Source organism: Microcaecilia unicolor, chromosome 3 (genome assembly GCF_901765095.1).
Source record: "Microcaecilia unicolor chromosome 3, aMicUni1.1, whole genome shotgun sequence".
Taxonomy (NCBI): Eukaryota; Metazoa; Chordata; class Amphibia; order Gymnophiona; family Siphonopidae; genus Microcaecilia; species Microcaecilia unicolor.
In genome coordinates this window covers 216,560,717-216,582,080 of record NC_044033.1, presented here as the reverse complement: position 1 = coordinate 216,582,080, position 21,364 = coordinate 216,560,717, and the positions used below count along the sequence as shown (strand labels likewise).

The 21,364-nt window shown below is 48.5% G+C and overlaps 1 protein-coding gene across 1 annotated transcript in view; it reads right to left on the bottom strand.

Moving 5' to 3' along the window:
• Positions 1–1,760: 1,760 nt before the first annotated feature.
• The window catches only part of CSNK2B (casein kinase 2 beta), a 79,618-nt gene continuing 60,014 nt past the window's right edge, over positions 1,761–21,364 (bottom strand). The window contains exons 5-7 of the mRNA XM_030197472.1: positions 11,000–11,075; positions 10,522–10,711; positions 1,761–2,124 (exon numbers count right to left, since the gene is read on the bottom strand). Coding sequence (XP_030053332.1) covers positions 2,034–2,124; positions 10,522–10,711; positions 11,000–11,075 — 357 coding nt within the window. The 3' untranslated portion in view covers positions 1,761–2,033. The remainder of the gene's footprint in view (positions 2,125–10,521; positions 10,712–10,999; positions 11,076–21,364) is intronic.

The window sequence follows — 21,364 nt, the reverse complement described above, 5'->3', positions numbered from 1 at the left end:
TTGATGAACACCCTGGGAGCTGACAAAAGGACAAATGACAACATGCAGTACTAGTAGTGATGTGTTTCCAGTCGAAAACAGAGATACTTCCTGTGGTCTGGAAGTAACAGGAAATGGGTATAGGCATCCTTTAAGTTCAAAGAGCCCAACCTTGAGCCTGAATCATTGGGAGAAGGGTGCCCAGAGAAGCCATCCTGAACTTTTCTTTAACCAGGAATTTGTTCAGGGTCCTTAGGCCCATGCATAGAGGGGGTTTGATGCCAATGCTTCTTGGCCTTCGCCCAATACCAGTCATTGATACTCCTCAGTGCCAATAAGTAGGACATCAAATCTCCACGTCGCCTCGGTGTCTGGTCCAATGCTGAGTGGTCCCGGGGGCCCTGAGCAACGGTCAGTGTTGGCAGATGGAGATCTGCTTGATGCATGCCCACTCAATATCTGACATGGGTCTAGCAGCCATATGGACCGATGCTGCTGCAAGGCTCGACGCCAATACCGATGCATAGGGTTACCATATGGCTCCAGAAAAAGGAGGACGGATTGAGCCAGCCGGGTTTTACTTCCAGTGCTTTCAATGGAAATAATTGAGCCAGCCGGGTTTTACTTCCATTGCTTTCAATGGAAAGCAATGGAAGTAAAACCCGGCTGGCTCAATCCATTCTCCTTTTTCTGGAGCCATATGGTAACCCTACCGATGCAGAAGTTGAGGATTCAGACCAGGCTCCAAAAAGGTTTCTCTCTTTGAGCCTCTCTGGTTAGCCAAGTCCTTTTCTTCATAAGAAGACAGCTGGAAGGTGGTGACATTAAAAAGGGGCCAATCACCAAGAAAAAAAAAAAAAAAAATAGAAAAACCACGACTGGAGCTCAGTCCTAAGAGGGCCTACTGAGCATGAAAAAATAAAGGAAACCTAAAAGTGGGGAAAATCAACTAAAAACTGTAAGGGAAGAGGAAGACACCCTGAAAGGGGGGGGGGGGGGGGGGGAACCCAGAAAAAAAAAAATCCTGAAGGGAATGCACAAAAGACAAGCACCAGATACGATGAGGGAGCCATGAAACACGTCTTCTCCTCACAGCGGATGGAAGACGACTGTTGGTCCTATGCATGCACGGGAGGGACGTTGTGCATGCTATTTAAAATGTATAGCACACTGCTAAGTGGTCCGCACCAAGCGGTATGGATGGCGTCACCCACATGTGAGAATATGGCCTGCTTGTCCTTGAAGAATTTCTTGTATTATTTTGGCCTTTCTCCATTCAGTTTCATATAATGAGCGTCCTGTCCTTTAACCTTTTATTCTAGTATAATGATACCTTCTGGTATCTTACTGAAGCCTGCTAAGTATTTGAATGCTTGCAGCTCTCTCCCATTTTCTTCCTTTCTTTGAGAGAATACAGCTATGGTGTCTCCTTTTTCCAAGGTATATAAGCACAGGCCATATACCTTTGGTGGACTGCAAAAAGCATCTAGAAAAAAAGAGTTTGGTTGGCTTCCTAAAGGAACTATAGACCATTATTAAAATGGACTGGGGGAAAATTCACTGCCTATCACTAGGATAAGCAGCATAAAATGTATTGTACTTTTTTGGGTTCTTGCCAGGTGCTTGTGACCTGGATTAGCCACTATTAGAATCAGGATGCTGGGCTTGATGGACCTTCGGTCTGTCCTAGTATGGCATGTACTTAATTCTGTGCCACTGCACCCAATGGTCATTTTAACCATAAAATAACATGTGCTAGAGAAATACAAAATACTGGTGACATCATTCTGAGAATACAGAAATATTTAATTAATTTAAACACAGGCTGAAAACGCATCTGAGTCATAGACTTTCATACAGGAGGGGGCAGGCTGGAGAAGGGAGGGTAAGAGAAAAATTCTACAGAAAGTGTCCTGTCAGGGAAAGGACCATACGGAAAGATTAAAAAAAAAAAAAAATTTAAGGACAGCCCTTCAATCTTGGCTTTCTGTCTTGAAAACATCTTGTGGATATTGTGTGTGTGTTGGGGGCATTTCATGCAGTCTGGCTGCGGATCAGCGGATGGTTTTGACAGGACTCTTAAAGTTGCTTGCTGCTTGCAGCTGTAGCTGGTAGGCCATAGGATGGATCTTGAATCCATATAATCTAAAAAAAAAAAACAAAAAAACAACAACACAACAAAAAGATGACAATTAATAACGAGAAGAACCAGACATATTATCCTTAGTATAAAAATGAATGCAACAGAACTGAACATGTACATTTTCAAACAAAATCTACACAGGTTAAAAAAAAAGATGGAAAGTTGCAATCCAAAGAGTACATACAACTTCCAAAGACATTCTTTAAACCAAGCTCTTTGTGTGTGGTGCGGTATCTGTGTCTGGTTGATATGCCCCTTCTCCGACATTAGCCCCTGTGCAGACAGCAAACCCTAGAACTGGTACTTTATGGTCAGATTTGTGTAGCATATGCCTTACAGTGCTTACCATTAACACGTCTAGCACTTTAAAGGAATCTTGTGGTTGCCCATTTCCCCCCTTGTCAATACCTGACTCGACATCCCATCACCGTTGCCAAATGAAGCCGTAGCCTGTGCTAGTGCAGACACTGCTCAAACTTGTGCCAGGTGAGCATGCCACTAAGGCCTGAAACCCAAAAGAATGCTGTTGTACATTTGTGGTCACATTCCCAGGCTACACTACCAACATAGCAAAGATACTTACCTGTAGGTGTTCTCCAAGGATAGCAGGCCAATTAGTCTTACATATGGGTGACATTATACACGGAGCCCAATGTGGAAAACGTTGCCTAGTGTAGTTTCACTTTGAGTTTGAGGCAGCGCTCCCACCGCGTATGCACGGGTGCCTTTCCGCCCAAGTCATGTTAATCAATCCAACTCCTAGGGAAGGGTATGTAAGACTAATTGGCCTGCTGTCCTTGGAGAACACCTGCTTACAGGCAAGTAACTTTGCTTTCTCCGAGGACAAGTCTTACAGCAGGAATAGTCTTACAAGTGGAAATCTCTAGCTCCCAAGCTCACCAAAAAACAACATGAGGACAACAGGGACTCACTGCGGCGAGACCAAAAAGTCAATTAACCTGAAACTATATACATACTGGTTGTGAGAATGCAGCCTAGATAAAATGGGCGTAGGAGGGTGGAGTTGATTCTAGGCCCCAAACAAATTCTATAATGTAATGTAATTTAATATGGTTCTTGTATCCTGCTAACTCCCATTCAATAGAGGTTCAAAGCTGGTAACAAAAAGTAAAAAGGCAACATATCAATGAACCAGAAAATACATAGATATACAAATTTGCAAGAAATAAGAAATTGTGCCAACATTTTTTTAAATATATAGGTTTTTAAAACCTTACAAAATGAAAAATAAGATGGAGACACATAATTCTAATGGTAGTGAAAACCAAAGCAGAACAGCCTGATAATAGAGTCCTCTAAGATCCGCTTATACCGAACACCAGAAAAAGAAGGAAAAATTAATCGGTATGGATCTCTCGACCTCAAAGCTCCATGGACTGCAGGACTGTCTGTCCCAACTGGCTGTCGTGTTGCCTGCTCAAGACAATAGTGGGATGTGAACATGTGGATCAAAGACCACGGTGAAGCAGCCTTGCAAATCTCTTCAATACAGGCTGATCTCAAATGGGCTACCGATGTAGCCATGGCTCTGACAAGGTGACCAGGATCATGGCTCTCTGGTCTTGCTCAAGTTTCAGTAAAGTTTTCCCCACTAAAGGGATGGGAGGATATGCATATAGAAGACCTGAACCCCAATGAAGGAGGAAGACATCCCAATGCTAGTCTGTTATATAATCTGAGCCTGGAGCAGTATTGAGGGACCTTGTGATTCTAATGAGTGGCAAAGAGATCCATCGAGGGTGTGTCCCATTCTCAGAAAATCTCATAAGCAAAGCCCATGCAGACAGACCACTTGAAAAGCTGCATTATTTTGCTCAGTCTGCTGGCCAGGCTGTTGAACTCTCCTGCCAGGTATGTGGCTCTGAGGATGATCCTGGGCTGAACAGCCCAGTTCTACATCCGTATGGCCTCCTAACATAGAGAGTAGGATCCCATTAACTCCCTGCTTGTTGACATAAAATACATTGTAACCTTATTGTCTGTTTGATTGAGTACAATTTGGTTGAGCAGCTGATCTCCAAAAGCCTTTAGAGTATTCCAAATTGCCCGGAGCTCCAGGAAGTTGATCTGCAACTGTCTCTTCTGGGCCAGACTTCAACGGTACGGGGGTCCAGAGCCGAGAGCCGAGGGGGCACATTTAGCCCCCCCCCCCCCGTCCGCCATTGCTGATACCTCCAACAACTTTGATCCCCCCGCCCCCCCGCCGATGACCCTCTCGACCCCCCCGCCTGCCGTCGCCTACCACCTTTGCTTGCGATCTGCAGGGCTTTGTTCTGTTTCTGTGAGTCTGACGTCCTGCAAGTTGTACGTGCAGGACGTCAGACTCAGTCAGAAACCAAACGAAGGAAGAAGACTTTGGCTGGCGGGGGTTGGGGTCCCCGACAGCAAAGGTAGCAGGCGGCGCGAGGGGGGGGGGGGGTTTGAGAGGGTCGCTGGCAGGGGGGTCCAGGGCCAAATCTATGGGGGCCCAGGCCCCCATAGCAGCTACGCCCCTGTTCTAGGCTGACCAAGGACCTTGAGTATGAAGTCTGTCTAAATGAGCCCCCCACTCTAGGTTGGATGCAGAAGTTGTCAACTACTTCTGGGTGAAGAATTTGGAATGCTAGTCCCAAGATCAAATTGGACTGAACTGGCCACCCGAGGAGGGATTGAGCCAGCTCTGGGGTGATTCAAATGACATCCGCTGTGTTCCCCTTAGCCTGAGACCACTGGGAAGCTAGGGTCCATTGGGCAGATCTCAAATGGAGCATGCATGGGGGTGACATGTACTGTGGAGGCCATGTAGCCTAACAAACTAAGCATCTGCCAAGCCATGACCTGCTGGCTGCTACAAACCCGCTCGGCCATGTCTGCTTCTGCCAGAGGGAGAAAGGCTTGCACTTGAACTGTGTTTAGCAGGGCTCCTACGAATTCCAATAGCTGAACTGGTGGTAGATGGGACCACATGGAATCCTGAAAACTTCCCTTCGATGTGCTCTTCATCAATCAATTGTCCAGGCAGGGAAACACAGGCTCCCAGTCTGCGCAGCAACCAGTATTCCTTCTAATGTGAGCACAAGAGCGATCGCTCATAAATATAAGCACATAAGTATTGCCATACTGGGAAATACCAAAGGTCCATCAAGCCCAGTATCCTGTTTCCAACAGTGGCCAATCCAGGTCACAAATACCTGGCAAGATCCCAAAGTGTGGAGGAGTGGCCTAGTGGTTAGGGTGGTGGACTTTGGTCCTGGGGAACTGAGGAACTGAGTTCGATTCCCGCCACAGGCAGCTCCTTGTGACTCTGGGCAAGTCACTTAACACTCCATTGGCCACCGCATTGAGCCTGCCATGAGTGGGAAAGCGCGGGGTACAAATGTAACAAACAACAACAAAAAAATGTACAAAACATTCTATACTGCTTATCCCAGAAATAGTGGATTTTCCCCAAGTCCATTTAATAATGGTCTATGGACTTTCTTTAGAAAGCCGTCCAAACCTTTTTTTAAACTCCGCTAAGCTAACTGCCTTTACCACATTCTCTGGCAACGAATTACAGAGTTTAAATTACATGTTGAGTGAAGAAACATTTTCTCCAATTTGTAGCTTCATTGCATGCCCCCTAATCCTAGTATTTTTGGAAAGCGTAAACAGATGCTAAACATCTACCCGTTCAACTCCACTCATTTTATAGAACTCTATCATATCTCCCCTCAGCCACCTTTTCTCCAAGCTGAAGAACCCTAGCCGCTTTAGCCTTTCCTCATAGGGAAGTCGTCCCATCCCCTTTATCATTTTCATCGCCCTTCTCTGTACCTTTTCTAATTCCACTATCTCTTTTTTGAGATGTGGCGACCAGAATTGAGCACACTATTCGAGGTGCGGTTGCACCATGGAGCGATACAAAGGCATTATAACATCCTCATTTTTGTTTTCCATTCCTTTCCTAATAATACCTAACATTCTATTTGCTTTCTTAGCCAAAGCAGCACACTGAGCAGAACGTTTCAACGTATCATCGACGATGACACCTAGAGATCCCTTTCTTGGTCTGCGACTCCTAACGTGGAACCTTGCATGACATAGCTATAATTCGGGTTCCTCTTTCCCACATGCATCACTTTGCACTTGCTCACATTAAACGTCATCTGCCATTTAGACGCCCAGTCTCGTAAGGTCCGCTTGTAATTTTTCACAATCCTCCCGCGATCTAACGACTTTGAATAACTTTGTGTCATCAGCCAATTTAATTACCTCTCTAATTACTCCCATCTCTAGGTCAATTATAAATATGTTAAAAAGCAGCGGTCCCAGCACAGACCCATGGGGAACCCCACTAACTAACCTTCTCCATTGAGAATACTGACCATTTAACCCTACTCTCTGTTCTCTATCTTTTAACCAGTTTTTAATACACAATAGAACACTACCGCCTATCCCATGACTCTCCAATTTCTTCTGGCGTCTTTCACGAGGTACTTTGTCAAACGCCTTCTAAAAATCTAGATACAAAATATCAACCGGCTCCCCTTTATCCACATGTTTGTTCACCCCTTCAAAGAAATGTAGTAGATTGGTGAGGCAAGATTTCCCTTCACTAAATCCACGTTGACTGTCTAATTAATCCATGCTTTTGAATATGCTCTAATTTTGTTCTTTATAATAGTCTCTACCATTTTGCCCGGCACCGACATCAGACTCACTGGTCTATAATTTCCTGGATCTCCTCTGGAACCTTTTTTTAAAAAATCGGCGTTACATTGGCCACCCTCCAATCTTCCAGTACCACGCTCGATTTTAAGGGTAAATTACATATTACTAACAATAGCTGCGCAAGTTCATACCAGGAGTGTCGCTCACTTTGTTTTCACGGTCACTCACCTTGACAATGCACTTGGCCTCGAGAACCCTGCACACAGTCTGGTAATGGCTGGCTGCTTCTGAAGGGGTGAATAATCTCTCTTCACATACCTGAAGGATCCCACGACATTCGTTGGGTTGGCAGTCCACATCTCCGCAGCTCCTATAGTCAACCACCGCCAGCTTCCGGGTAAGCTCGTGTCTGCTTCTGAGTATATGTGCACATGCAAAAGGAACTTTTATTAAGAAAGCACTGGAACCGCAAGACCGTCTGTTTAAGGAAGGCCCTGCCTTGCCCGACTGCAGTAGTGACTGCTTTGAACCCTGTCAGTCAGCATTGTCTGCCAGCCTTGCCTGCCATGATTACTGTCAGTCTTGTCTGCCTAGCTTGCTAGTTTCCTGTCCGAGCCTGCCTTGGATGTCTGCTTCAAATTTGAACCCAGTCAGTGAAATTATGAGTAGAAATAAAAAATTTTTAAAAAAGAAAATTTGTTACATCACTTCTGTTAATTTTTTTGATAATTAATATTAAATATGCAGTAAATAATCATGTGTATTGTTTTTTTTGTGCTGTATAGGGAAATGCATTGATAATACAGGAACTCAAAAAGTGTTGGTTTTTAAAATGTATCGTTCACACGAAAAAAATTTGCATGCACAAGGCTGCTCCTTAGTGGGAACATTGGCAGCGACTACCACTAGACACTTTGTAAATACCATGGGAGATGATGCGAGGCCAAATTGCAGAACGCGGTATTGAAAGTGATATGACTTCACACCAAATCGAAGATACTTTCTGTGATATGAGTATTGGCATCCTTCAAGTCCAGCATAGCCAATTTTATTCCTGAATAATGTGGATAAGAGTGCCCAGGGAACCCATCCTGAGCTTTTCTTTGACTAGATATTTGTTCAGGACCTTTAGGCAAAGGAAGTACCTGGAATAGAGTCCCTTCCCTTCTTCCCCTGGTGGAACGGGCTCGACCGCATGGGCCTTGAGATGGGCGGAGAGTTCTTCTACAAGTACTGCCTTGTCTGGAGAGAATCCGTGCCTGCCTCGAACGCGAGGAACCATGCTCACACCTGGAATGGTGCCAAAATGCAGGTTCACTGAACTCCTGCGAAGCTTCCTCCACAGACGATGAGGGGGTACCTACATGGGCAGATGTTGACACTGATGCTCCATGTGGCACTGGTATTGGTGACCACACCACAGACTGAGGACCCTGGGAGGCAGGGAGTGGGAGAGTCAAGGCTAGCGCAAGTGCCCTTAGTGCTGATGAACTCTGTGCCTGTAGAAGCCCCGCCAAGTGCTCTTGGAGCATGGCTTGGATCCTTTCATCGAGAGCCAATATTGGAAAAGGCTGGGGTGCCAGGTTGGAAACAACCTGCAGCGTCATGGTGGAAAGTGGGTGTCGGCTACCTGGAGACGGCGTGAAGGCCCCTTCAACAGAGGGGGAGCGCTCCTCCTGGCACCGACGCTTCTCAGGTATCAACACCTTCAATGCCCTGGAGCTCCCGTCACTGTGTGTCAAAGGAGATTGATGTTTGTGCTTCTTGGCCTTCGCCCAATGCCGAACACTGACGTCCCTCAGTTCTGAAGAGTATGATGTTGAATCCACATACCTCCTCTGTGTCGGGTCCGATAACAACCGATCCCAGGGGCCCTACACAGTGGCCAGTGCCAAGGCAGGTAGAGACCCACTCGATGCACGTCTACCCCCACCCAATGTCTGAACTGGGTCTAGTGGCCATTGGGACTGATGCAAACGTCGAGGCCGATACCAATGCCGATGATTTGAACCTCGCTCCAAAAGTCTATTTTTGAGCCTCTCTGGATTTCTGGGTTCCTTTCTGCAAACACAAAGAACACAGTTTAGAGAATTGTGGTCTAGTTCCAAACGCTGAATATACCAGGAATGGGTGTCAGCCCCACGATGGTCCTATTGCACCGTGAACAGCGCTTAAAATCACTGGGAACTTCTGACTACAAGGAAGGTAAAAATGGCCGAAGCTAAATTGAATGACTCAATAGTGAGGAAAAAAGACAAGTTCACCTGAAAAAAATCTCGATGTTACCCCACCGGTATTCAGGCCTAAGTAGGCCTTCAGAGACCCCCCCCCCCCCCCAAAAAAAAAAAAAAAAAAAAAAAAAAACTTAAAAATGGGGGGGGGAGAGAAACAGGAACAGGACTCCAACAAAGAAGACAGAAAAGGTATATTTGGTACAAAAAGAAAATTATGAGGAACATAGCCAAAAACCCCTGAGAGAAGGCACCAGATGAGAAAAAAAAAAAAAAAAAAAAGCGAGCTGAAGAGAACCTCAGCCGAATGTGACCCCTCTTCACCACAGATGAAGACCGTCTGTTGGTCCTGTGCTCGCGACTCGGACAGGAAGGCACCCACACATGCACAGTGGGAGTACTGCCTCAAACTCTTAAAGTGAAACTACGCTAAGCAGTGTTTTCTGCACCGGGCTCCATTGATGACATCACCCATACGTAAGACTATTATGACCTGTTTGTCCTCAGAGAACACTCTGCTACTGTAACCCACGCTGCTTCACTTCAGTTGGGTCAGCGTACTGTACAGTGCTTGCTTACCCTACTGCCAATGCAGCATTTACAGCCCTTTCCTTGCAAACTCTTGATGTACGTCATTCCATCTGTGCTTAAGGCCAAACAAGTCATTGAACGTGAGCAAAAGAAACATGGACACAGTCAAGCACAAAGTGCTCCACAGATAGCCAAAAAAAAAAAAAAAAAAAAAAAGGAGTTATATTAGTTGAATCTACAGATACAGATTTTCAGCTGCCCAGAACATGTTTATGCAATACGTTAAAACCAGTGCTCCAGGAGCATTTTAGAGACATGGTGGAAGATTTGTCTGAATGTAATGTTAAACAAGTGGGGAAAGCATGCCTTATGGAATTCATTCCAACCCTCTGCACGTCAGTGTGTGTGTGTTTTTAGGCAGTTGCAGGTGGAAGCAAGGTAGTTTTTCCAGAGTAGGGGCAATTTCTGGGGTGGTCGGAGAGTTGTAATGCCATAATTTTAGGCATTCATTATGTTTTACCCCTCACACAGTTAAAAATCTATGAAAAAGTGGATGTTCATCCACCTAGAACACGGTTGACAGTGTGTTCATTAACTACTTATCTAAATTTGTTTAAATTAGTTAATGTTTGTATTTTATGTCTTCATCTGACAACTTAAAAGTGCTCATGTTGTTTAGCCACAAAACAACCTGATCCTCAAACAATTGCAGGCACTTTGAGTCAGTATCAGGATAGTTTGTGTGGGCTGAGAATTGAGCACATGGTTTTCAGTTATTGAAAATCTACCCCAAAATATTTTATACTGCCTTAGGACTTATTAGGCTTATAGTTAAGAAACTGAAATAAACACAGCCTGAACACTGGGATACTGAGGACAGCAGATGTTTATCCATAGTATGAAGTTATACCATGCAGCTTATCATCAAAAATAAGTAATGCAGACATTCTCATCTAGTAACAAAATCAACTAGATGACTTTTACCTGGGCACAAACTGATTGGCTGGTCGCTTGGGCCTATACTCGGGGTGTACCATGAAAAGCATGTGAGGGAAGCCAGTGCCAAAGTATGCACCATCTGTATGGTGGTGCCGGGAAGACTTGGGGGTGTATACGTCCATGCATTTGGGGCAGTAGAGTTTCACCATTGCTTCTCCAGGGATGTCAGATAATCCTAGAGAAGGTGAGGAGATGCACAGAATCAGCAGCAGAATAGGAAAAGCACAGAAGATCCAATAACACCTCACAAATTGCTACCAGAGAGTCAGTAGCGGAGCCAGGGCCTACAACTAAAGGAAAGGGAAATAAAATGACCAGTCAATATTTGTCTCCTAAACTTTTTTTTAGTTCTCATAGCTATCCCACATTTGTTCTAGTAACGTGAATCTTGTTGAAGACCTGTATGTAACAGTTATCCACACCTTCATTTGCTCTGTGGCTGCTGGGTTATTAGCAAACTTACCAATGGGGAGCATGGGCTGGTTCTCACAGTAAACCCGAGGACAATACCCAAAATCTCCCTGCTGGTATTTCTCGAGCTGGTGAGGAAAAGAAGAGAGAGTCAGAAATCTATCCTGAGAAACAGGAAAAAAGGAGAAATCAGGTCATACCAATTTTCTTTCCATCAATCCTTCCCACTATTCCAGAACCTATGGGATAGTTGTGGCCATCAATCAGCAGGTAGAGATAGAAAACTGAAAAAACTGAGCTGAGACATCTCTCTTGGCATCCAGTCCCATTCCTTAGTATTTACGCAGGCAAGCAATAAGGAAAATACTCAGAATAAACACAACAACCTTAAACAACTTGCTAACCTAACAATAACCAGACAAGCAAATGTGTGTGGACCTCTCTCATCTCTGGACAACTTGTAGAGAACAAGACATATGCAAGAAGCACCATGCAAGGTTGACAGTCATTATTTAGCCCATTACTTTGCACTGACTAAACATCTCAGAAACCTTGGGAGGCCTCTGGAATAGCGGGAAAGACTTAATAGAAAATTCAGGTAAGACCTAAATGTCTCCTTCCATTACGTAGCTTCCCACAATTCCAGAACCTGTGGAATTCATAAAAGCAATCCACAGAGTGGGTGGGATCCTGGCACTGCTGCCCCGAGGACCGAAGCCCCAAAACTGGCTTCCAAGCATGCCACATAGCCAAAGAAAGCACTAAGAACCTTTAAAATCGGGACAAAGTTTCTTTAATCACATAACTTGGCCAACAACCTTCCAAGTTTTGTTATTAAAGAAACTGACCCGATTTTGAAGACTCTTAATGCTTTCTTTGGCTATTTGGACTGTGTTCTGTACTTTGAACACTCTCTGTGCTGTTTCAAGCATGCCACGTCACTCTGTAGCGCTTGGAAAAAGGTATGCAGCATCGACCACATTGCTGCCTTGCAAATATCCGCCAGAGACAGTAAGATAGTCTCCACCCAGGATGTCGCTCTCCACCTCGTAGAATGAGCCCACAACGCCTGAGAAGCCTGCTTCTCCGCAAGCAAATAGTCTCCTTCAGCCATCTATCAATTGTGGACTTGGAAAGCCAAGCCTGTGTTTACAAAAAAAAAAAAAATGTCTGTCCAATTTGCGAAACTCATTTGTGACTTCCAGATATCTAAATGAGGATTCCATGCATATCGAGATGCTTCAAGGAAGAATACTGAGCATCTTCATCCTCTCTGCGAAAGGACAGAAAGAAGCTCCACAGATTGGTTGAGATGAAATACTGATACCATTTTTGGAAGAAAGGAACCATGCGCAGGGAGATCCCCCACCTCTGAAAAGTGGAGAAAGGGATTCCAACAAGAAAGCCTGAAGCTCCGAAACCTTACGTGCCGACGCAACAGCCAGCAAGAATGCTGGCCAACATAAAATCGTTCAAGGCGGCCTTCCAGAGTAGCTCAAAAGAAGGCTTCTGCAGAGCCCGAAGGACTAAATTAGGGTTCCACTCTGGACATGGTGTAGCATGCAGCCCACTCCCCACAAGAATTGAATGACACCCGGGCGACTTGCAAGAGACGTCTTCTGTAGTTGGCCCCTGAAATGGGCCAAAGCCACAACCTAAACTTTAAGAGAACACAACACTAATTCCTTCTGAAGGCCTGCCTGGGGAAATGCTGCAGAGAAGGGGAAAAGTCCATGCTCAGAATACCAGCCCTTGAAACATCCTCCGCACTCTCACATACACCATGAATGTGGAGCATTTCCAAGCCTGAAGCAAGGTAGCAATGGCCGAATCAGATTAACCTTTTCGTGTCAACCAAGCCCTTTCAATGGCCAAGCCAAGACCAAAGGGAAATAGATCCTCCATAAGCACTGGACCTTGCTTCAGTAGGCCACGTATCTATGGAAGGCAAAGAAGATCCATGTCCAGCAAGTCTGCGCACCACAGCCTCCGCAGACAATGCAAAGTTTTGAGAATTGACTCCAGTGCAATGTGATCCTTTTCAACATGTGGAATACCATGGGCCAAGAAGTGAAGACATACAGTAGATGCATCTTCGGCAAGGGCTTCAGTAAGGCATTGATCTCCATCGAGCCCAAGTCTTTCCAATGGCTGAAGAACTTGGGCAGTTGGCATTCCAATTTGTCACCATCAAGCCCAGCAGCGGAGAACCCCATTGGTCCACTATCAGCTGAAAACCCTGGCTGGAACATAAAATAAGATAAGCGTTGCCATACTGGGTCAGATCAAAGTGGCCAATCTAGATCACAAATACCTGGCAAGATCCCAGAACAGTGGATTTTTACAGTCCATCTTAAAGCGAATGCTACATACCTGTAGAAGGTATTCTCCGAGGACAGCAGGCTGATTGTTCTCACTGATGGGTTGACGTCCTCGGCAGCCCCCTCCATCGGAAAGTTTACTAGCAAAGGCCTTTGCTAGTCCTCGCGCGCCCATGCGCACTGCGCATGCGCAGCCGTCTTCCCGCCCGAAACCGGCTCGAGCCGGCCAGTCCAGTATGTAGCAAAACAACACACTTCAAGGGAAGACTCAACTCCAAAGGGGAGGCGGGCGGGTTTGTGAGAACAATCAGCCTGCTGTCCTCGGAGAATACCTTCTACAGGTATGTAGCATTCGCTTTCTCCGAGGACAAGCAGGCTGCTTGTTCTCACTGATGGGGTATCCCTAGCCCCCAGGCTCACTCAAAACAACAACCATGGTCAATTGGGCCTCGCAACGGCGAGGACATAACTGAGATTGACCTAAAAAAATTACCAACTAACTGAGAGTGCAGCCTGGAACAGAACAAACAGGGCCCTCGGGGGGTGGAGTTGGATCCTAAAGCCCAAACAGGTTCTGAAGAACTGACTGCCCGAACCGACTGTCGCGTCGGGTATCCTGCTGCAGGCAGTAATGAGATGTGAATGTGTGGACAGATGACCACGTCGCAGCTTTGCAAATTTCTTCAATAGAGGCTGACTTCAAGTGGGCTACCGACGCAGCCATGGCTCTAACATTATGAGCCGTGACATGACCCTCAAGAGCCAGCCCCGCCTGGGCGTAAGTGAAGGAAATGCAATCTGCTAGCCAATTGGATATGGTGCGTTTCCCTACAGCCACTCCCCTCCTATTGGGATCAAAAGAAACAAACAATTGGGCGGACTGTCTGTGGGGCTGTGTCCGCTCCAGGTAGAAGGCCAATGCTCTCTTGCAGTCCAATGTGTGCAGCTGACGTTCAGCAGGGCAGGAATGAGGACGGGGAAAGAATGTTGGCAAGACAATTGACTGGTTCAGATGGAACTCCGACACGACCTTTGGCAAGAACTTAGGGTGAGTGCGGAGGACTACTCTGTTATGATGAAATTTGGTGTAAGGGGCCTGGGCTACCAGGGCCTGAAGCTCACTGACTCTACGAGCTGAAGTAACTGCCACCAAGAAAATGACCTTCCAGGTCAAGTACTTCAGATGGCATGAATTCAGTGGCTCAAACGGAGGTTTCATCAGCTGGGTGAGAACGACATTGAGATCCCATGACACTGTAGGAGGCTTGACAGGGGGCTTTGACAAAAGCAAACCTCTCATGAAGCGAACAACTAAAGGCTGTCCTGAGATCGGCTTACCTTCCACATGGTAATGGTATGCACTAATTGCGCTAAGGTGAACTCTTACAGAGTTGGTCTTGAGACCAGACAAGTGCAGAAGGTATTCAAGCAGGGTCTGTGTAGGACAAGAGCGAGGAGCTAGGGCCTTGCTGTCACACCAGACGGCAAACCTCCTCCATAGAAAGAAGTAACTCCTCTTAGTGGAATCTTTCCTGGAAGCAAGCAAGACGCGGGAGACACCCTCTGACAGACCCAAAGAGGCAAAGTCTACGCTCTCAACATCCAGGCCGTGAGAGCCAGGGACCGGAGGCTGGGATGCAGAAGAGCCCCTTCATCCTGCGTGATGAGGGTCGGAAAACACTCCAATCTCCACGGTTCTTCGGAGGATAACTCCAGAAGAAGAGGGAACCAGATCTGACGCGGCCAAAAAGGAGCAATCAGAATCATGGTGCCTCGGTCTTGCTTGAGTTTCAACAAAGTCTTCCCCACCAGAGGAATGGGAGGATAAGCATACAGCAGACCCTCCCCCCAATCCAGGAGGAAGGCATCCGATGCCAGTCTGCCGTGGGCCTGAAGCCTGGAACAGAACTGAGGGACTTTGTGGTTCACTCGAGATGCGAAGAGATCCACCAGGGGGGTGCCCCACGCCTGGAAGATCTGTCGTACCACACGGGAATTGAGCGACCACTCGTGAGGTTGCATAATCCTGCTCAACCTGTCGGCCAGACTGTTGTTTACGCCTGCCAGATATGTGGCTTGGAGCACCATGCCTTGACGGCGAGCCCAGAGCCACATGCTGACGGCTTCCTGACACAGGGGGCAAGATCCGGTGCCCCCCTGCTTGTTGACATAGTACATGGCAACCTGGTTGTCTGTCTGAATTTGGATAATTTGGTGGGACAGCCGATCTCTGAAAGCCTTCAGAGCGTTCCAGATCGCTCGCAACTCCAGAAGATTGATCTGTAGATCGCGTTCTTGGAGGGACCAACTTCCTTGGGTGTGAAGCCCATCGACATGAGCTCCCCATCCCAGGAGGGACGCATCCGTGGTCAGCACTTTTTGTGGCTGAGGAATTTGGAAGGGACGTCCCAGAGTCAAATTGGACCAAATCGTCCACCAACACAGGGATTCGAGAAAACTCGTGGACAGGTGGATCACGTCCTCTAGACCCCCAGCGGCCTGATACCACTGGGAGGCTAGGGTCCATTGAGCAGATCTCATGTGAAGGCGGGCCATGGGAGTCACATGAACTGTGGAGGCCATGTGGCCCAGCAATCTCAACATCTGCCGAGCTGTGATCTGCTGGGACGCTCGCACCCGCGAGACGAGGGACAACAAGTTGTTGGCTCTCGCCTCTGGGAGACAGGCGCGAGCCGTCCGAGAATCCAGCAGGGCTCCTATGAATTTGAGTTTCTGCACTGGGAGAAGATGGGACTTTGGGTAATTTATCACAAACCCCAGTAGCTCCAGGAGGCGAATAGTCATCTGCATGGACTGCAGGGCTCCTGCCTCGGATGTGTTCTTCACCAGCCAATCGTCGAGATATGGGAACACGTGCACCCCCAGCCTGCGGAGTGCCGCTGCTACCACAGCTAGGCACTTTGTGAACACCCTGGGCGCAGAGGCGAGCCCAAAGGGTAGCACACAGTACTGGAAGTGGCGTGTGCCCAACTGAAATCGCAGATACTGTCTGTGAGCTGGCAGTATCGGGATGTGTGTGTAGGCATCCTTCAAGTCCAGAGAGCATAGCCAATCGTTTTGCTGAATCATGGGGAGAAGGGTGCCCAGGGAAAGCATCCTGAACTTTTCTTTTACGAGATATTTGTTCAGGGCCCTTAGGTCTAGGATGGGACGCATCCCCCCTGTTTTCTTTTCCACAAGGAAGTACCTGGAATAGAACCCCAGCCCTTCTTGCCCGGATGGCACGGGCTCGACCGCATTGGCGCTGAGAAGGGCGGAGAGTTCCTCTGCAAGTACCTGCTTGTGTTGGAAGCTGTAAGACTGAGCTCCCGGTGGACAATTTGGAGGTTTTGATGCCAAATTGAGGGTGTATCCCTGCCGGATTATTTGCAGAACCCACTGATCGGAGGTTATGAGAGGCCACCTTTGGTGAAAAGCTTTCAACCTCCCCCCGACCGGCAGGTCGCCCGGCACTGACACTTGGATGTCGGCTATGCTCTGCTGGAGCCAGTCAAAAGCTCGCCCCTTGCTTTTGCTGGGGAGCCGCGGGGCCTTGCTGAGGCGCACGCTGCTGACGAGAGCGAGTGCGCTGGGGCTTAGCCTGGGCCGCAGGCTGTCGGGAAGGAGGATTGTACCTACGCTTACCAGAAGCATAGGGACCAGTCTTCCTTCCCCCGAAAAATCTTCTACCTGTAGAGGTAGAGGCTGAAGGCTGCCGGCGGGAGAACTTGTCGAATGCGGTGTCCCGCTGGTGGAGAGACTCTACCACCTGCTCGACTTTTTCTCCAAAAATGTTGTCCGCACGGCAAGGCGAGTCCGCAATCCGCTGCTGGAGTCTATTCTCCAGGTCGGCGGCACGCAGCCATGAGAGCCTGCGCATCACCACACCTTGAGCAGCGGCCCTGGATGCAACATCAAAAGTGTCATAAACTCCTCTGGCCAGGAATTTTCTGCACGCCTTCAGCTGCCTGACCACCTCCTGAAAAGGCTTGGCTTGCTCAGGGGGAAGAGCATCAACCAAGCCCGCCAACTGCCGCACATTGTTCCGCATGTGTATGCTCGTGTAGAGCTGGTAAGACTGGATCTTGGCCACGAGCATAGAAGAATGGTAGGCCTTCCTCCCAAAGGAGTCTAAGGTTCTAGGGTCTTTGCCCGGGGGCGCCGAAGCATGCTCCCTAGAACTCTTAGCCTTCTTTAGGGCCAGATCCACAACTCCAGAGTCATGAGGCAACTGAGTGCGCATCAGCTCTGGGTCCCCATGGATCCGGTACTGGGACTCAATCTTCTTGGGAATGTGGGGATTACTTAGTGGCTTGGTCCAGTTCGCAAGCAATGTCTTTTTCAGGACATGGTGCAAGGGAACAGTGGACGCTTCCTTAGGTGGAGAAGGATAGTCCAGGAGCTCAAACATTTCAGCCCTGGGCTCGTCCTCCACAACCACCGGGAAGGGGATGGCCGTAGACATCTCCCGGACAAAGGAAGCAAAAGACAGACTCTCGGGAGGAGAAAGCGGTCTCTCAGGAGAGGGAGTGGGATCAGAAGGAAGACCCTCAGACTCCTCGTCAGAGAAATATCTGGGATCTTCCTCTTCCTCCCACGAGGCCTCACCCTCGGTGTCAGACACAAGTTCACGAACCTGTGTCTGCAACCTCGCCCTGCTCGACTCGGTGGAACCCCGTCCACGGTGGGGGCGTCGAGAGGTAGACTCCCTCGCCCGCATCGGCGAAGCTCCCTCCGCCGACGTAGTCGGGGAGCCTTCCTGGGAGGTGGCCGCGGTCGGCACCGCACGCGGTACCGACGTCGGGGACCTCAACCTGGGCGATGGGCCAGCCGGCGCCACGCTCGACGGTACCGGAGGCGCAAGCACCGCCGGTACCGGAGGGGTAGGGCGCAACAGCTCTCCCAGAATCTCTGGGAGAACGGCCCGGAGGCTCTCGTTTAGAGTGGCTGCAGAAAAAGGCTGAGAGGTCGATGCAGGCGTCGACGTCAGAACCTGTTCCGGGCGAGGAGGCTGTTCCGGGCTGTCCAGAGTGGAGCGCATCGACACCTCCTGAACAGAGGGTGAGCGGTCCTCTCGGTGCCGATGCCTGCTGGGTGCCGAATCCCTCGGCGACCCAGAGCTCTCGGTGCCGACACGGGGAGGAGACCGGTGTCGATGCTTCTTCGACTTCTTCCGAAGCATGTCACCGGAGCTCCCCGGCACCGACGAGGAGGACGTAGAATCCATCCGTCGCTTCCTCGGGGCCGAGACCGAAGAGGGTCGATCCCGGGGGGGCTGTACCGCAGGAGCCCTCAGGGTAGGAGGAGACCCACCCGAAGGCTCACCGCCACCAGCAGGGGAATGGACAGCCCTCACCTGCACTCCTGACGATGCACCTCCGTCCGACGACATCAGCAGACGAAGTCTCGGTACCACCGACGTCGATACAGTCGCCCGATGCCTCGGCGCCGATGCAGAGGTCCGATGCCTCGATGCAGTCGATGGAGCGGCAGCCAAGGAAGATGGTCCGGACGCTGACGACGTCGATGCACTCGATGCCTCCGGTGCCGATGCCGACGAAGAGCCCGAGAACAAAACGTTCCACTGGGCTAATCTCGCTACCTGAGTCCGCCTTTGTAACAGAGAGCACAGACTACAGTTCTGAGGGCGGTGCTGGGCCCCTAGACACTGAAGACACGCAGAGTGCCTATCAGTGAGCGAGATTACCCGGGCGCACTGGGTGCACTTCTTGAAGCCGCTGGAAGGCTTCGATGTCATGGGCGGAAAAATCACGCCGGCGAAATCAAAAGCCGAAATGGCGAAAATTGAAGCACCAAAATTTAGAGGGAGAAAATCTCGACCGAGGCCAAAAGAGGCCTACCCCGACGACGAAAGAAAACTTACGGGGCAAAAACTGAGAAATTACGGGAAGGGCAGAAAACCCGAAAGGGTCTTCCGGAACACTTCCGGAGCGCTTCCCGAACTTTTTGTTAGAAAAAGAAGGAAAAAACATGTCGAAAAGGACGCGCGAGGTCGACTCTCTGGGGCACGAACGGCGTAACACGACCGTACCGAGCGCGGACGAAAGAAGACTGGCCGGCTCGAGCCGGTTTCGGGCGGGAAGGCGGCTGCGCATGCGCAGTGCGCATGGGCGCGCGAGGACTAGCAAAGGCCTTTGCTAGTAAACTTTCCGATGGAGGGGGCTGCCGAGGACGTCAACCCATCAGTGAGAACAAGCAGCCTGCTTGTCCTCGGAGAATAATGGCTTACGGACTTTTCTTTTAGGAAATTATCCAAACCTTTTTTAAACCCTACTAAGATAATTGCTTTTACCACATTCTCTGGCAATGAATTCCAAAGTTTAAATTTCTTATTGAGTGAAGAATATTTCAGTTTGTTTTAAATTTACTACTTAGTAGCTTCACTGTGTGTCCCCTAGTCCTAGTATTTTTGGAAATAATAAACAATTCACATCTACCAGTTCTACTCCACTCAGTATTTTGACCTCTATTGTGTTTCCCCTCAGTTTTCTCTTCCCCAACCTGAAAAACCCTAGCCGCATTAGCCCTTCCTAATAGGGAAGTCACCATTTATCATTTTTGTCGCCTCTCTCTGTACCTTTTCTAATTCCGCTATATCTTTTTTGAGATGCGGTGACCAGAATTGCACACAGGATGTATACTTCCCATTCTCCCGAGTCCAAAGAGAAACGTTTGTGAGCTACTAAGAAGCAGAGAAGATTCTCTGCCCAATTCATGAGAGAGGGCTGCCTCCACTGCCATCGGATTGCTGCAGGTCCGCCTTTCTTGTTGATATAAGCCACCGCCATTGCACTGTCTGAGAAAGCTCAGACTGGGGCCCCCTGCCAAAAGGAGCAAAGTCACACAAGGCATCCCACACTGCCCTGAGCTCCAAGCGATTTATCGACTACAGAGACTCCTGTTCCGTCCATGTGCCCTGTGCCAGATGTAATGAGCTCCCCAACCCGACTTGCTGGTGGCCATTATCACCACATCCCATTGTGTTCGGAAAGGGAGCTTCAATGATCAAATTCCTGGGAGACACCCATCACTGCATACTCCTGTCTGGCAACCAGCATCCAAGGAAGATAAAGGTCGTACTTCTGTAACGCCAAATATCTGCACCAAGAAGAGACTCTCTTAAAGGCTGCCTATCAGCCCTTGCCCATTGCACCACTTCCATTGCCGCTGTCACTGACCCCAGAACCTGGAAGCAGTCCCAGACCTTGGGCCTCTCATGACGGAGAAGACAAATCTGCTGAACCAGCTTCAACCTCCTGCATTCCGTAAGAAAGATCCTCTCACTTGCTATGTCGAATTGAACGCCCAGATACTCCAGCGTCTGTGTTAATCTGCTCTTTTTGAAACTGATCACCCAAACCAACAACTGCAAAAGACGTACAACTATCTGTTGCCGCCACACTGTCCGAATAAGACAACACACAAATGAGTCAGTCAGTCATCAAGATAATTGGCGAACGCCTTTACGGTACTATGTAAGCCACATTGAGCCTGCAAATAGGTGGGAAAATGTGGGATACAAATGTAACAAATAAAATACGGGTGAACTCCGATTCTTTGGCGCCAAAGGAAGGCCAACGCCACCACCATAACCTTGGTAAACATTCTTGGTGCCATGGCGAGATCAAAGGGCAAAAGCCCTGAATTGGAAGTGACGGCCCAGCAACACAAAACATAGAAATCTCAGATATGGTGGCCATATGGGTATATGCAAGTATGCCTCCTTGAGATCGAGGGCGGTGAGAAATTCTCCTGCTTGAATTGAGTCTATGACTGCTCTTAGCTTTTCCATGGGAAAGTAGGACACTCAGATTTAGACCTTTGAGATTCAAGACTGGACAAAAGATGCCTTCCTTCCTTGGGACAACGAAGTAGATGGAGTATCTGCCTTGAGCCTGTTTGGCCTGGGGAACTGGAACAATGGCCCACCAGCAAGGAATCTATGGTAGCCTGAACCTCGACTACCTTGGTTCCATTTTGATAAGGAGACTGCAAGAAAACTCCAACTTGTAACCTTCTGTAAGAATATCCAGAACCCACTGGTATTGGTCTGACATGACTTTGGCCCACTCCTC